The sequence below is a fragment of the Caloenas nicobarica genome, chromosome Z (genome assembly GCF_036013445.1).
Source record: "Caloenas nicobarica isolate bCalNic1 chromosome Z, bCalNic1.hap1, whole genome shotgun sequence".
Lineage (NCBI taxonomy): Eukaryota > Metazoa > Chordata > Aves > Columbiformes > Columbidae > Caloenas > Caloenas nicobarica.
In genome coordinates, this window is record NC_088284.1 from 20,541,398 (window position 1) to 20,556,586 (window position 15,189).

General features: G+C 37.3%; 1 protein-coding gene across 1 annotated transcript in view; it reads right to left on the minus strand.

Moving 5' to 3' along the window:
- LMBRD2 (LMBR1 domain containing 2) overlaps positions 1 to 15,189 on the minus strand; it is a 36,547-nt gene continuing 21,358 nt past the window's right edge. Inside the window, exons 15-18 of the mRNA XM_065656240.1 lie at positions 14,124 to 14,170; positions 12,253 to 12,355; positions 10,899 to 11,028; positions 1 to 9,029 (exon numbers count right to left, since the gene is read on the minus strand). Coding sequence (XP_065512312.1) covers positions 8,969 to 9,029; positions 10,899 to 11,028; positions 12,253 to 12,355; positions 14,124 to 14,170 — 341 coding nt within the window. The 3' untranslated portion in view covers positions 1 to 8,968. The remainder of the gene's footprint in view (positions 9,030 to 10,898; positions 11,029 to 12,252; positions 12,356 to 14,123; positions 14,171 to 15,189) is intronic.

The window sequence follows — 15,189 nt, forward strand, 5'->3', positions numbered from 1 at the left end:
CTTAACTCTTTCACTAGATATTTTAACACACATTTCAAAAATATATCCAGTACAACAATAATTTAGAACACTACAGTGAAAAATTTATAACTCAGTGTATTTCAAAACAAGGTATTATGCATACATACTTGCATCATAAGGCAAAAGAAGATAGTCTATCCATAAGCAGCACTCCTACATTCTATCCTTGATAAACACTGGAAAATGAACATCTTCTATTACTACACCTATACTTAAAAATTAATTCCCTTATCATCCAGATACCTCTACAGAAATATAAGGTATTTCTATAGAAAATAATTAATTTCTACCGTGATGGGTAAGCCATCAGTCTGCAACTATTACAATTCACAGGAGTATGTAAAATATAACAATATTATCCTGAAGAAACAACTGAAGTTGCACCTTATTATTGCCTGCCAATTACAACTAAAACACACACGCACAAAACCATGCTGAGGAATACTTTCCAGTGCATTTTAATAGAAACAAAGAATAAACCTGATGGGGCTTCCCATATGACTGGAACAGAAGATACCAAATATAATGCAACATAATCAATGACAGCAAGTAATGTTTTATAAAGGGATCTAGTTCAAGGTGCTTTTACGCTGGGAATGCCGGGTTTCTGTTAACATAATCCAATGGTGTAGGAGTGTCTCAGCTTTAGATTAGACTACTTAATTAGAGGCACAGGTAGTACTGGAGAACTGCCATGAAGCAGCACATACTCCTGCAGAGCCCATTAGAGAAAAAGACTGTAAAAGTTTCAGAAAGTTTATAAGATGCACAAATAAGTTGCTCTGAAAAAATTAATAATTTTCTGAATTTTAAAGAACAATTAAAAGCTAGAAGACAATACATACTCTAAGTAGTGTTTTTGTTAATAACCAAGATGCACATATTTGTCTGTTATGAATAGGTCAGATTTCTTTAACAAACCTCATAAAAAGTTTTCCTCCATAAAGTGATATCTATTTGGTATTGTAAATGCCCCTCAGATTGCAAGTAATTACAGCAATAATGAAAACTGGAACAAAATACTGTATTTTTCACATAGCACTTACAGTATTCCACAATAAATTAAATAAAAGACAAATTACCATAATCACAGAAAATCAGACTAATCACTTTTTAATACTTCATAAAAATTATTATCATAGTTGTCATAGCAAGAATAAATACTGAAAAGATAACAGTTTTCGGCTATCCCCATTAATACTGTCAATGACAATTTTACAAGTGCAATTTTGATTGCAATATAAAGGCAGATTATATATCATGATTTTATCCAGCAGTGTAAGTTACAGTAGTATAAAGTTTGTTGTTTCTTAACATGTTATCGTACCTAAATAATAAAATATACCATAGTTTCTCCAAAGTGTCACTATTAGCACATAGTAGAAGTTGTATATCCTTACCTTCCCTCATAAAAAAAATCCCTCATCACTGAGAGCTGCACCTTTCCTAAGCAGAGTGCAGAGGACTCATTTCCCAATACAGATATCAGAGTATGTATATTTGTATATTTGTAACTGCCTGAAAAAAATATACCTACAAATTTAGTAGAAGTAGTAAGTTTGACTAGAGCTTTTTGCTATTCATACTTTTAAAGAAATCTAGTACTGACACAGCGTGAAAGTAGTTACTGTTTTCACTCCCACTTTTCAAAGTTCACTACGACTTGCATGGATTCTTTTCACTGGTTTAAATCTTTGACATGAAGATACTTAAACATTCGTACTTAACTTGGGTGAGTTTTTTGGTGTCTTTGGGGTTTTTTTGGTGTTCACAGCTGAAAAGGAAACTGCAGAAATGATGATGAAATGGAAGCATAACCTAACTGCTCAGTAATTCAGAAAGTGAAATTAAAAAGACAATTGACATTTTTTAGCTGCAAATGAATATGACTATATACTGACAGAATAAATAAACCAACTTTCAGTTCACAAAAGCACAGTTTGCAAGGCAGTTATATTTTAAATCACCTAAGCTGGAGTATCAAATGTGATGCAAGAACACGATTAGCCTACAGTACAGTAATGGCTTCAACATATCAAAGCTAGTTTTAACTTTTTTTAGCTGTGGTAGTGTTAGAACTAGAGCTAAAGTGGCAATGAACTTATCAAAAGTTGCTGCAATTTGGCTAGGAATTGTCATAGAATCACAGTTTGGCTTGGAAGGGACTTTCAAAGCTCATCTAGTCCAACCCCCCTGCAATGAGCAGGGACATCTTCAACCAGATCAGGTTGCTCAGAGCCCTGTCCAGCCTGGCCTTGAATGTCTCCAGGGATGGGGCATCCACCACCTCTCTCAAGTGGGGTAAATCCTTAGGCATGTAGCCCCCAAGCAAGTTCTCCATTATTTGTACTAGCAGTAAGCAAATTAGTTTAGAACTAGCTCAAGTACACAGCAAATGTTGTGCAGGCATATCCCTTAGTTCTATGATGTTTTTTAATACTTGTAACTCTATATTTCTTTGTTGAAAGTCTTCCAGATTTAGCCACATGAGCTCACAATTGCTCTTCAAAACACACTTTAGATTAATTTGCCGACAAATTGCACATAATTATAGCAAGAGTAACTGCTTGTCAGCAATGAACGCTATGGATGAAACCTGACTTCACTAATCAACCCTGTATTTAAACACCCAGCATCCAGGGAGCATGTGACACCAGGGATATCCAAGTGGAATCCAGAGGAGAACTCCAGCACTTACGGAATTTGCTGTTTGGAAGGAAGGGGGTCAGGCAAAGAGTAAAGTCAGAACCCTGAATTTTAGGAAAGCCAGCTTCCAGCTCTTCAGGGAGTTAGTCAGTCAGATCCCCTGGGAAACTGCCCTCAGGGACAAGGGAGCAGAACAGAGCTGGCAGATCTTTAAGTATGCTTTCCACAGAGTGCAAGAGCTCTCAGTCCCCAGGTGTAAGAAATTATGAAACAAAGGCAAGAGACTGGCATGGCTGATTCAAGACCTGCTGGTCAAACTAAAGGGCAAGAAGGAAATGCACAGGCAGTCGAAGCAGGGACAGGTGTCCTGGGAAGAGCACAGGGACACTGCCCAGTTGTGCAGGGATGGGCTTAGGAAGGCCGAGGTGCAGCTGGAGCTGAACTTGGCAAAGGATGCAAAGAATAACAAGAAGGGCTTGTACAGATATGTCAGCCAGAAAAGGAAGGTCAAAGAAAGTGTACTTCCCTGGTGACCAAGACTGGCAAACTGGTAACAATGGACAAGGAGAAGGCTGAGATACTCAACAACTTTTTTGCCTCAGTCTTCACTGGCAGCCTCTCTTCCCACACCTCTTGAGTGGAAGAACTAAAACATAGGGACAGGGGGAGCGAAGTTCCTCCAACTGTAAGAGAAGATCAGGTTCATGATCACATGAAGAACCTGAACATAAATATGTCTATGGGACCTGGTGAGATGCATCTCAGAGCCCTGAGGGAACTGGCAGTTGTAGTTGCCAAGCCACTCTCCATGATATTTGAGAAGTCATGGCAGTCAGGTGAAGTTTCTGGAGACTGGAAAAAAAGAAACATCGCACCTGTTTTGAAAAAGAGTAGAAAGGAGGACCCTGGGAGCTACTGACCTGTCAAACTCACCTCTGTGCCTGGTGTGCTGGTTTGACTGAAAATGGGTTAATTTTCTTTGTGCAGTTAGAAACCTTTCATAGCTAGCACGGTCATTATTTCGACTTAGTTTGAGAACAAGCAGATAACACCCCAGCACAGAGTTAATGTTTTTAATTGCTCTGGTCTGAGAGCCAAGGACATTCTGAGCGCTCTGCCCACAGGTGTGAGGCATCGAGGAAGGGGGGCATGGATGGGGCAGAGCTTGACTGACATCCAGACTGGTCAATGAGAGTATTCCATCCCATTAGTGTCATGCTAATTATTTAAGAAGAAGTTGGGAGTCGGGATCTTCTGGTGTTGTTTCTTCTGCTATCTCTTGCTCTTGCTAACGAGCCGGAGGAGTTTCAGTCGGGACGTTTAGCTCAGCCTTTTGCCATCCTGCAGAGGCCTCTTGGCTCCTCTGCCTTTTTCCTCTCTTTTTCTCTCTCTGGGATTGGCTGTTTGGACCAGGTGTGGCTTGCTGGCACTGGCTGCTCAGTTGTGCACAGAGTTCATAAGGAATTGCCTTGAGTACCTTTTTTTTCTATTTTATATATATATATATAAATATGTACTAGTAGTGTATTAGTATTTTGTTATTTTATTAAACTGTGTTTATCTCAATCCAAGTTTCTCCCTTTTGATTCTCTCCCCCATTGGGAGACACCTGGGAAGATCACGAAGCAGATCCTCCCAGAAGCTATGCTAAGGCACATGGAGGATAGGGAGGTGATTCGAAACAGCCAGCACAGATTCACCAAGGGCAAGTCCTGCCTGACTCACCTAGTGGCCACAGTGACTACATCAGTGGACAAAGGAAGGGCTACTGATGTCATCTACCTGGACTTCTGTAAAGCCTTTGACACTGTCCCCCACAACATCCTTCTCTTCAAATTGGGGATATGGATTTGATGGGTAGACTGTTTGGTAGATGAGGAATTGGCTGGATGGTGGCATCCAGAGGGTAGTGATCAAGGGCTCAATATCGGAATGGACACTGGTGACCAATAGTGTCTCTCAGGGTTCCATATTGGGACCAGTACTGTTTAGTATCTTCATCAAAGACAGTGCGATCGAGCACACCTTCAGCAAATTTGCAGATGAAACCAAGCAGAACAGTGCGGTTGACACTCCTGAGGGACAGGATGCCATCCAGAGGGACCTGGACAAGCTCAAGAAGTGGGTTCATGTGAACCTCATGAGGTTCAACAGGGCCAAGTGCAAGGTCCTGCACCTGGGTCAGGGCAACCCCTGGTAACAACACAGGCTGGGGGATGAAGGGATTGAGAGCAGCCCTGAAGAGAAGAACTTGGGGGTGCTGGTGGATGAAAGATTGGACATGACCCAGCAATGTGCACTTGCAGCCCAGAAGGCCAGTCATATCTTGAGCTGCATCACAAGGATCGTGTCCAGCAGGTGGAGGGAGGTGATTCTGCCCCTCTGCTCTGCTCTGGTGAGACCCCACCTGGAGTCCTGTGTCCAGCTCTGGAGCCCTCAGTACAGGAAAGACATGGACCTGCTGGAGAGGAGCCAGAGGAGCCACAGAAATGATGAGAGGGCTGGAACAGCTCTGCTGTGAGGACAGGCTGAGAGAGTTGGGGTTGTTCAGCCTGGAGAAAAGGAGGCTCTGGGGAGACCTTATTGCGGCCTTTCAGTGTTTAAAAGGGGCTTATAAGAAAGATGGGACAGACTTTTTAGCAGGGCCTGTTGTACCAGGATAAGGGGTAATGGTTTTAAACTAAAAGAGGAAAGATTCAGGCTGGACACGAGGAGGAAATTTCTTATAATGAGGGTGGTGACACACTGGAACAGGTTGCCCAGAGAGGTGGTAGATGCCCCATCCCTGGAGACATTCAAGGCGAGGCTGGACGGGACTCTGAGCAACCTGATATAGTTGAAGATGTCCCTGCCCATTGCAGGGACCTATAAAGGTCCGTTCCAACCCAAACTTTTCTATGATTCTGTGATTCCATGACCGCTTGAGAGATTTTCAGAGCTCTAATTCCCATGCTTTCAAAGAGCAGCCATTGGTTGCTCCATCACTCCACTGCAACATCAAAAAAGGTCAGTGGATTCCCACCTCAATTTCTATGCTAGCAACCCAAATCCCACTGCCATTAATTTATACGGTCGGCTCCTCTAGTTATTGTATCCCAAAGAAAACTGTACAGAGGACTTACACCAGGGACTAGTTAGCTTTTGTATATGAAATCGTAACCAAGCTTCCACTGAAAATTCTGTTTGCAGTCATTCCACTCATTTCTGAGAGGTGAAAAGCAGGCCCCAAGAAAACTCAGTCCAACTCTCCGAAGTCAGCAAGAGCCAGGTAAAGATACTTCACAAGCATTCAGAACATCAAACATTCCTTCTATAATTTTTTCATTAGCACTGAATTAGATCCCTTTGTAGTGACATTTCAAGACCTAAAGAACTTGAGCTTCATTTCATCCAAAGATTTTCACAATAAGCTTTCGGGCAATTAAATGAGATATAATTTTTTAAAAAGGAAATATTAAGTCTAAGAACATTCATGTGGATGGATTTCTTAGAACATATAGAAAGTTGAATTCAGGATAGCATTTCTAAGTACATCTAAAATAAATTAATTAAGTGCTAACATAAAGTTGCTAAAGAGCAATCTGAATAAAAAGTTTCATTTTCTTGACTTCCAGTCCCTGACACAGCCATAAGATTTTGATCAAGCTTTTACAATACGTAGAATAAACTAAAGTAGTGCCCTCTTACAGGTGATCTGGAAATTGTGTGAGCTTGAATGCATGCGGGCATGGCTGTCATTCAGTGTATTCACCTAAAATAATCATCAGTTCTGTTCTTACGTCTTCTGATTTATTAATATAATTATTTCTATACAAATAGAGTATTTTTTCTCCTTCATAGTAACAATTCAGTGTTTTAAAACAGGCAGATCAATATATTACAAATAACCACTACTGTTAGAACACATAATGTACTAAATCACAGGAGGTAGTTAGATCCCCATTAACAATTACTTCAGAAAACAAAGACTATTTTTAAAAATTAGTAGAACACCTCATTAATTAAAATATACTTTTAGAATAACTAATACCCAGCTGCTTTAAGGGATATCCGTTTTTTAAGCATGATAAAAAAAAATTAAGACAGAAAGATGTTCTCTTTCAGTTTTCAACATAACTTTGCAACAAGCACATAAGAAAACTTTCAAGTGGTAAAGACATAAGACAAACCGCAATAAAGCAACGTTTTAAATTAATCAATTTTTCAAAGATATCATGAATTTGACCACATCTTTTACCTTATGATTACACTTGAAAATTCATTCAACTAACTACAGTTTAAAAATTTATCTACATCACAATGTAATGTGAAGCTTTTTTACACCGTTATAATTGGCATTTTTGAATGGCATTCAATTGAATAAGCATTATTCTTTTTGCAACAACTTACTGTAAAATACAGGCACCTTAAAAACAGACAAATAATGCAACCTGGGCATTTGGGACATCAAAAGTGTTTACCATTATCTAGTCATGCTATGTATTTCCCTTCTTTTATGAAATAGTCTACAATTTGAAGCTGTGCCTTAGGTGTGTGCAAATTATGTTTCAGCATCTAACTCAATTTTCACATTATATTTCTTTTACATTTAAAAAACCATTAGTATGCCAAGATTTTCAAACATTACAAGTGTAAAAATCTTAAGCAGACATCATATTGTCGATAATGTATTCTTGCTATTGCACATAGACTCACTCATATGACAGTGAAACTCGGGTCCATAATCAATTTCAACCATTTAAACATGCTACAATCATTTATCTGCATATACTGTTAGAAAAGAAAAAAATATAGCCTTTCTTGACCAATACATCTTGCTCCAAAATTTATGCCACTAAATGCTAGGAAGAACAGCCTGCCATGATATTTGAGAAGTCATGGCAGTCAGGTGAAGTCCCTGGAGACTAGAAAAAGGGCAACATTGCACCTGTTTTGAAAAGGAGTAGAAAGGAGGACCCTGGGAACTACTGACCCATCAACCTCACCTCTGTGCCTGGGAAGATCATGGAACAGATCCCCCTAAAAACTATGCTAAGGCACATGGAGGACAGGGAGGTGATTCGAAACAGCCAGCACAGATTCACCAAGGTCAAGTCCTGCCTGACTCACCTAGCAGCCAGTGACTACATCAGTGGACAAAGAAAGGACTACTGATGTCGTCTACCTGGACTTCTGTAAAGCCTTTGACACTGTCCCCCACAAAAACCTTCTCTCTAATTTGGAGAGATATGGATTTGATGGGTGGACTGTTTGGTGGATGAGGAATTGGCTGGATGGTGGCATCCAGGGGGCAGTGGTCAAGGGCTCACTATCTGGATGGACACCGGTGACAAGTGGTGTCCCTCAGGGTTCTGTATTGGGACTAGGACAGTTTAGTATCTTCATCAATGGGGATCAAGTGCACCATCAGCAAAATTTGATGACACCAAGCTGAGTGGTGCAGTTGACATGCCTGAAGGCCCAGAGGGACCTGGGCAAGCTCAAGGGCCTGTTGCAACAGGACAAGGGTTAATGGTTTTAAATTAAAGGAGGGGAGATTCAGGTTAGACATAAGGAAGACATTTTTTACAATAAGCGTGGTAAAATACTGGCCCAGGCTGCCCAGAGAGGTGGTAGATGCCCCATCCCTGGAGACATTCCGGGCCAGGCTGGATGGGGCTCTGAGCAACCTGATCTAGTTGAAGATGTCCCTGCTTATGGCAGGGGGGTTGGACTAGATGACCTTTGAAGGTCCCTTGCAACAAAAACTATTCTATGATTCTACGATTCAATCATTCTGCTTATACAGGGTCTGATTCAAAGACCACTGAAGCCAAAAGAAGCCTTAATTCAATTCAGTAGATTTTGGGCTAGGCATAAAGGTCAAATAGAAAAATTATATAAAGTGTTTACTATAGTAATTGATATAACTGCACTTTGGGTGCATCAAGATGCCCTCACAACCTCTCTTAAAATATAAAAAAATTTCATCTAAAAATTGTCTTCCTAAAACTTGCAGTGCTACAGTTCAAGGTATATTTATTAAGTTTACCCTCTATTAACTCAATTAACAGTCTTCTCTTTTTGGTAATGACGCAAAAGCCCACACTGATGCACAACAATATCTACAATAGAAGAAGCATATTCTTGTCATAAGCAGTATAGTTATCACACAAGTGCATTTCCAAAATAGTTGTTCCTTCATATTCTTTTTCTAAACAAAAATGGTCTTTTCTAGTTCAGCGATATACCATTAATACAATATTTTCTAAGCAATAAGTAGGAATAGATTTCCACGGAATTTTCTTTAGCTTTGAGGAGTTTAGACATCATCAAAAATTTTGCTTCGAGACATTGACAGGTATCTTCCCCCAGGCTGGTACCTGCAGAATCAATTTTAAATATGAAAAAGTATCACAGGAAGTAAAAAAATAAAGACCCATGAAATCATACAACTTTCATTGTACTCTTACTCCTTCACTCTCAATGAATTACAGGATCTGAAGTTCTACTGAATTACTGTTTCCATGAGAATTTCATAAGTAGTTATTAAACTAAATCTCATGTGACCAAGAAAAACACTGACACGAATACTGGGAGCCTTAAAGAACTTTTTTCCCTGATACAAAGGAAAGTAGAATGTTTTTGTTGAACCGAACTTTTTTCCTCTTTAAAAAAACCAAAATATCCAATAGCAAAAATAGTTTGAGTGATTAACAGAACAACTAATTCGGTATTCCTAGGAGAAATACAGTATCAAAGACAATGAAAACAAAAGGCTGAGTACTTAGTGGGAAAAAGAAGCTTCACAAATTGTTGGTCAAATATATTTTAAAAGCATTTTAAAAGCACAATTAAGTTCCAGTGCAAGCACAATGTATTTCCTCCCCAGTGAACTTGCCAAAACCTGAACATACACACACACACACACACACAGAATGCTTGTAGTTATTGCAGGAGCTCTAGTTGTAAAACTCAATGTTACATGAGCTCTTTCTAAGTGAATTGAGATTTCATACGCAATTATTCTTGATTTATTACCTCTATGAAATGAAAAGCAGGTTGCTAGAGGAAAGCTCAACTAAGCTCTGTGGCTCCAGATTTTCTTTTTAAATAAAAAGTTCAGAATGTTCCACTCTGCACAGTCTGTTATAGGTCCCAGAAGACTTCAGATACTGTACTTGAAAAGTATTTGCTCCAAAAGAATTATATATGCATATTGCTATTTTTGCAGACTACTACCCCTTTCACACTCTACAGAAGACAACAGCTGAGAGAATGGCTAGGCTAGTTCCTCTTTAAACTCTTGTGCTTAAAAAGAACAAACTTTTGGAATGTGGTGACATTAGGCTAGAACAGTTAAGTTGTTGACACAAACTAAGATTGCTGAATCAATCTGTAAAACCTGGCACTGTCATTTAACGGCATTCTTTGCATGTTTTTGAACTGACATTTATTAATATTTGTTGACATTATAGATATAAGTCAACCGAAAGCATTTATGATTTTTAAAATTTGATTAGGTATGCTGGTTTTAGCTGAAAAATAATGTAAACTATAACTTTTTGTAAGGGAATTTAGAATTATTTCTCATTAAATGGTTCTACATTGTAAATACCTAGATAAAAAAACACCCATAAATGTATTGCTTCTTATTACAAATAGGAACAGAGCTTAGTAGTTATACTCTATTTCACAGTCAAGGAAATTTGGTGTTGCAGTCAAACCCATAGAATCACAGAATTGTCCATTATAGATGTGATATGCTGTGTACTCTAGGACTTCTTGTTCAATAAGATCAGATTTTAATTTACTCCAGTAGTTCCAAGATTGGATCCCCAGGTGTATTCCTGCAACTTCTGGTCTTGTAATACTCAGTTTTATTTCTCGCAGCCCTTTACGACGGTTTTTGCACAGGGAAATCAAGTGAGCTTTCTAAAGTCTTATAGGAAACTATAGAAAACCTTTTATTGTACATATACATGTAATTCTTCAGTTCTTTCACTTCTGTTTTTATATGCAGTATTTTTCATATTATGCCAATACACAAAATTATATTCAACCTTCAGGTTTCAATTGGCTTTAAAACAAATCCCATACCATGGGAGAAAAGAAAGAAATGAAAAGAGCTAGGTGAGACAACAAATTTTGTTTACAAAACTATTTTTATGAAACCATCTGATATAGCTGTCATAGTTCACAAAACAGAAGACATTAGTATCTTTTAATTGTAAATAACAAAGATTCCTCACCTTCCCACATCTGCTTCAAGAGGGTCATCACTCATCGACTCTGCATTAAAATCCAAAGGTTCTGCATCCTGGAGGAGTTCTATTCTATCTCTTTCAGTCCTGCCATTTGATCGGGTATATTTTGATAGTGCTGAATAGGTAAAAGAAAGGAAAGCCTCATTTACTCTATGAACACCTTGGCGTATGTGGAGACATAAAATATAAAAGACGATAATAATGATTTGCCAGTATCTCATCCAAAGTGTAAATGTGATGATTTAGAGTTGATTCAATATTAAAGCAAATCTGGCTACATACTCAAATTTGTAGTATTTCATTTTTGTATCTCCAGAGCAATGTAACTATAACTTTTCTTTTACTCCTTAAATAGCATAATATCTGCTTAGCAAAGAATTAAAAAAAGAAAAAGAAAAAAGAGAAGTTATACGCAAACTTTACTTTTAAATCTATCAATCATTCATTCACTTCCCCAAACTCCCACTTTAACTAAGCTAGTTGGATGGTTTTGGGTTTGTTTTTGAAGAGGCAATCTCATGAAGTAATTAAATATAGGTTTTTTGCAGTTCACTTTGCCTCATTCACTAGGCTAGTACCTACAGATTGTTTTGGTGTTGGATTGCTACATATTTATATGGTTAACATTTAAATATAATTCCATATAATTTCAGTTAGTCTACCACTGAAAATTTGAGTTTCCAACTTTGTAAAGAGGAGGGAGAAACCTACCAGAGTTGTCTCAAAGCTTCCCTCCTCGTCCCTCTTTTTCCTTTTTTTTTCAGTTTCACTTACTTGTTAGCTTACAAGAGCATATAGAATACATAAAAAACATTAACACTGTGACAAGCTTTTTGGAAGTTTAGAGCATCCACAAAAGAGTTTTTGCTAATAGACATTATTAAATGAACACATATACACTCATGTGATAGATTATTTGCTTTATATTTGTTGATCATTTATCTGATTATTCCATTATTCCAGTCTGAGACTTCACTTGTAACTAGAAGAGGTAAATTTTAAGATTTAAAACTCCCAACTTCAAGACATATCCTAAATAAATTCTCTTTGTTGACAACTGCTACTCTAATTGCAATCATTGTATCCCATAAGATCATGTAACTGACACCAGCCAGAATCTCCAGCCTCAGCTAGCTGAAGTGTTGAAGATGGAAAGAAACACAGCACTCTTTTCAGGTGTCTTTAATGGGCAAGATGGTACTGTGCCACGGAAGGGAATATATCAGCGCATCATCCAAGACAAAAAGGAATCTATTTGAAGCTACTCATACAAATGGCACTGTGCAGACAAGATACTAAAAAACCAAAACGAGCTCAGCTCAAAATGCGCAAAGCTTACGTCTATTGGTATTGGTCTCTGAGAAGCTGGATTCTTTTTGGTCTGTGTGGACAACTCTGTTTCTAGTGGAATCATCTCTATTTCCATACCGCTCCTTCCATTCCTGAAAAAAAATGACAAAAATGAAAACACAAGCTGTGATAAAAAAATAACACAACAAAAGCATACGTAGGATCAAGAAATATTCCAGACCCACTATTTAGAGCTAATTGGTCAATTGCATCAGACTATGAACATAATATTTTGAAAATGGTTCTGTTCAGTATCTTGACACAGAAATAATTTTTGTCTTGTTTTAAACTCAAGATATGTCCCTTCACTAAAGCAGTTACCATAATGGTTCTTAAGAAGAAAGACTTGCAGAACTACATATTAAATCTGTACATGAAGTTCATTAACTGCTCTAAGTCACAGTGAGAATGTTGCTTTTTTGGATTTCTGCTTCCATCTAGTGGTAGAATGGTAAAATAACCAGATGTGGATAGCACCAAAAAAAAAAAAAAAAAAAAAAAAAAAAAAAAATCGGACAAGCCATGTTTTCTAAGCTTGTTGTTTTGTTGTGTTTCTATTCCACCACATTTTAGTACGTACACATATTAGTATGAAGTACAATGAAATACTGAAGAAGAAAATGTCTCATGCTTTTATTAGGACACAACTTCATGTCTCAATAGAAACTCCTCCAATTGCTGCAATAACTTTAATATGTTTCAGATGCAGATCTAGATCTCAGATCATGGACTGGTAGGAACTGGTATACTCAGAATTATTGTGTTAATCTATACCATCTTACAGTTCTAAGCTGCAGCAGGATCAAGCATTAAATCATGATCCAGAAGATAAGACTCTCTGAAGCCCCACAAGTTTCAAGAATGAATATACTACAGTATTTAACACAAACTCAAAAAACAGGTAACATCTGAAATCGTATTTGCTGTTGAATTAAAATTGCTGCTTAATGTCAGATCAGTTTATTGTATACTAAATGCATCATGCATTTGCTGCTACTTGGTTTCACAATAAGTTCAAGTTCTAAAATTATGAGATGGAGGGAGAGGATCAGAAGACAGGTCTATGCAGTACTGGCTTGCATAAAGAATTGAAGTACTCCTGACCTTGAAAAGACGAGTTTTCAGTCCCAGTATTATCTTCCTTTCTGCAGATAATATTTTTCCCTTATTTTAGTCTGTTCATTCTTTGTATGCATCCTTTCAATTTACCTCTTTCATTGTGACTTTCTATACTAAATTCCAAATGTTATAACTTAATGAAAACTAAAGCTTACAGTTAACTAAAGCTGCTTAAAATGAAGCTGTCTGAATTATTTTCTTATCCGGATTGACTGCCTTTACAAATCTTCCAATTCAATATAATTTGAATCAAACATTCGGTTTGTAACTCTGTTAACTTGAGTTAACAGTATTAATTCTGTCTTAAATATACCAATTACTTTCTAATGAGCACACAAAGCAACAGGTAAGTTTGGGAGAAGCATACAGTCTCCATTTCATTGATTACGACGACATTGCAACTGTAGTTATTTCAAGCAGAGCAGTACCAACAGAAAAAACTGATAATATGACCCTGCTTAATGCTTATTGCACTTTTTGACATAGACTGTTCTCACAGAACACTGAGTAACAAAAGTGTCCAAGTAGCATGACCACAATCACCCTCTTACCCTTTAAAATTAAAAAGTAAATTATTTTTTTCCCCTCAGCCAAGACTACTCTGCAAGATTAAACTGATTCCATCAATTATTGGAGATTTATTTTTTTGTGAAATACAACATACTGAATTAGATAGCAACGGCAAACCCTATCAGATAGCGTAGTAGATTAATATAATAATTAGCCAAAACAATCTCATACCCTTCTTCTGTTTTCACCTTCTTCCTGCCTTTGTCGTTTTCTTTTCTCTATAAATTAAAAAAAGTAGTTTGAGCTATATACAAGAAAAATAATTACCATTGTTTTAAACAAACAACAGAAATCCAAAGCTAACCAGCAAAGATTCTTATTGAAGTTGATGGCTTATACAATTAAATAAAAGCAAAAGACAGAGCAGCTTGTCTATCACTATGAAGTTTTCTATTAAAACGAATTCATCATGATGATATCTCAGGTCAAGGCATAACATCTGGATACCAGTTGGCAAAAAAAAAAAACCTCTTACAGATAGTTGGAAAAAGTATAATGTTAAGAAGAAACTTGAGCATTATTGCACCAAAATCTTGCTGAAGTTCTGTAAAGGCAAACATATGGCCCAAATAGTTCATGTCCACATCCGCTATTAAGATGGAAGTGGAACATCACAGTAACAAAGAAAGAGAAACCTCTTGTTTAAGGGAATGAGAGACACTCCTCTTTCTCCAAAAAAAGAAATACTGCTACTTTAAGTAAATTTAGGTTCTGTTTTTCATAATCTATGAAAGAAGGGTAAAAGTATTCTATAATATAACACTGTATCCAGAGATTTTAATATCTAAGCATTTACTCAAGAACCACAACAGCTTTTAACAACTTTCAAGAAACACTTCCAATTTAAAAAAAAGCAAGAAGCTCTCCAAAACAGCACATAATTACAGCTTTACAGAACAGCATGCTTTGTGTGATAAAACACAGCTGTTAGTTGAAACAGCAAAAAATCCTAAAGAAAATGACAGAATTTGGGCAGCTCAATCAACACGTTTACAGAAAAAAAAAAAAAAAAGATTAAAATGAGTTTGTTGATGGTAAAGACAATTTAAGTGCTAACTATCCTTTGTGCCAGATTACATAAGCACCTGCTCAGGTATTATTAGATCAGTAATGACTTCAGAGAAGCACCACTTATTTGCAGTGTAAAATCTTTAGAAAAATCTAAAATGCAGATATTGCATGAGTAAACCTAGTATTTTGCTTCGGATGCCAATGAAGTCAATCATTGTTTATACAG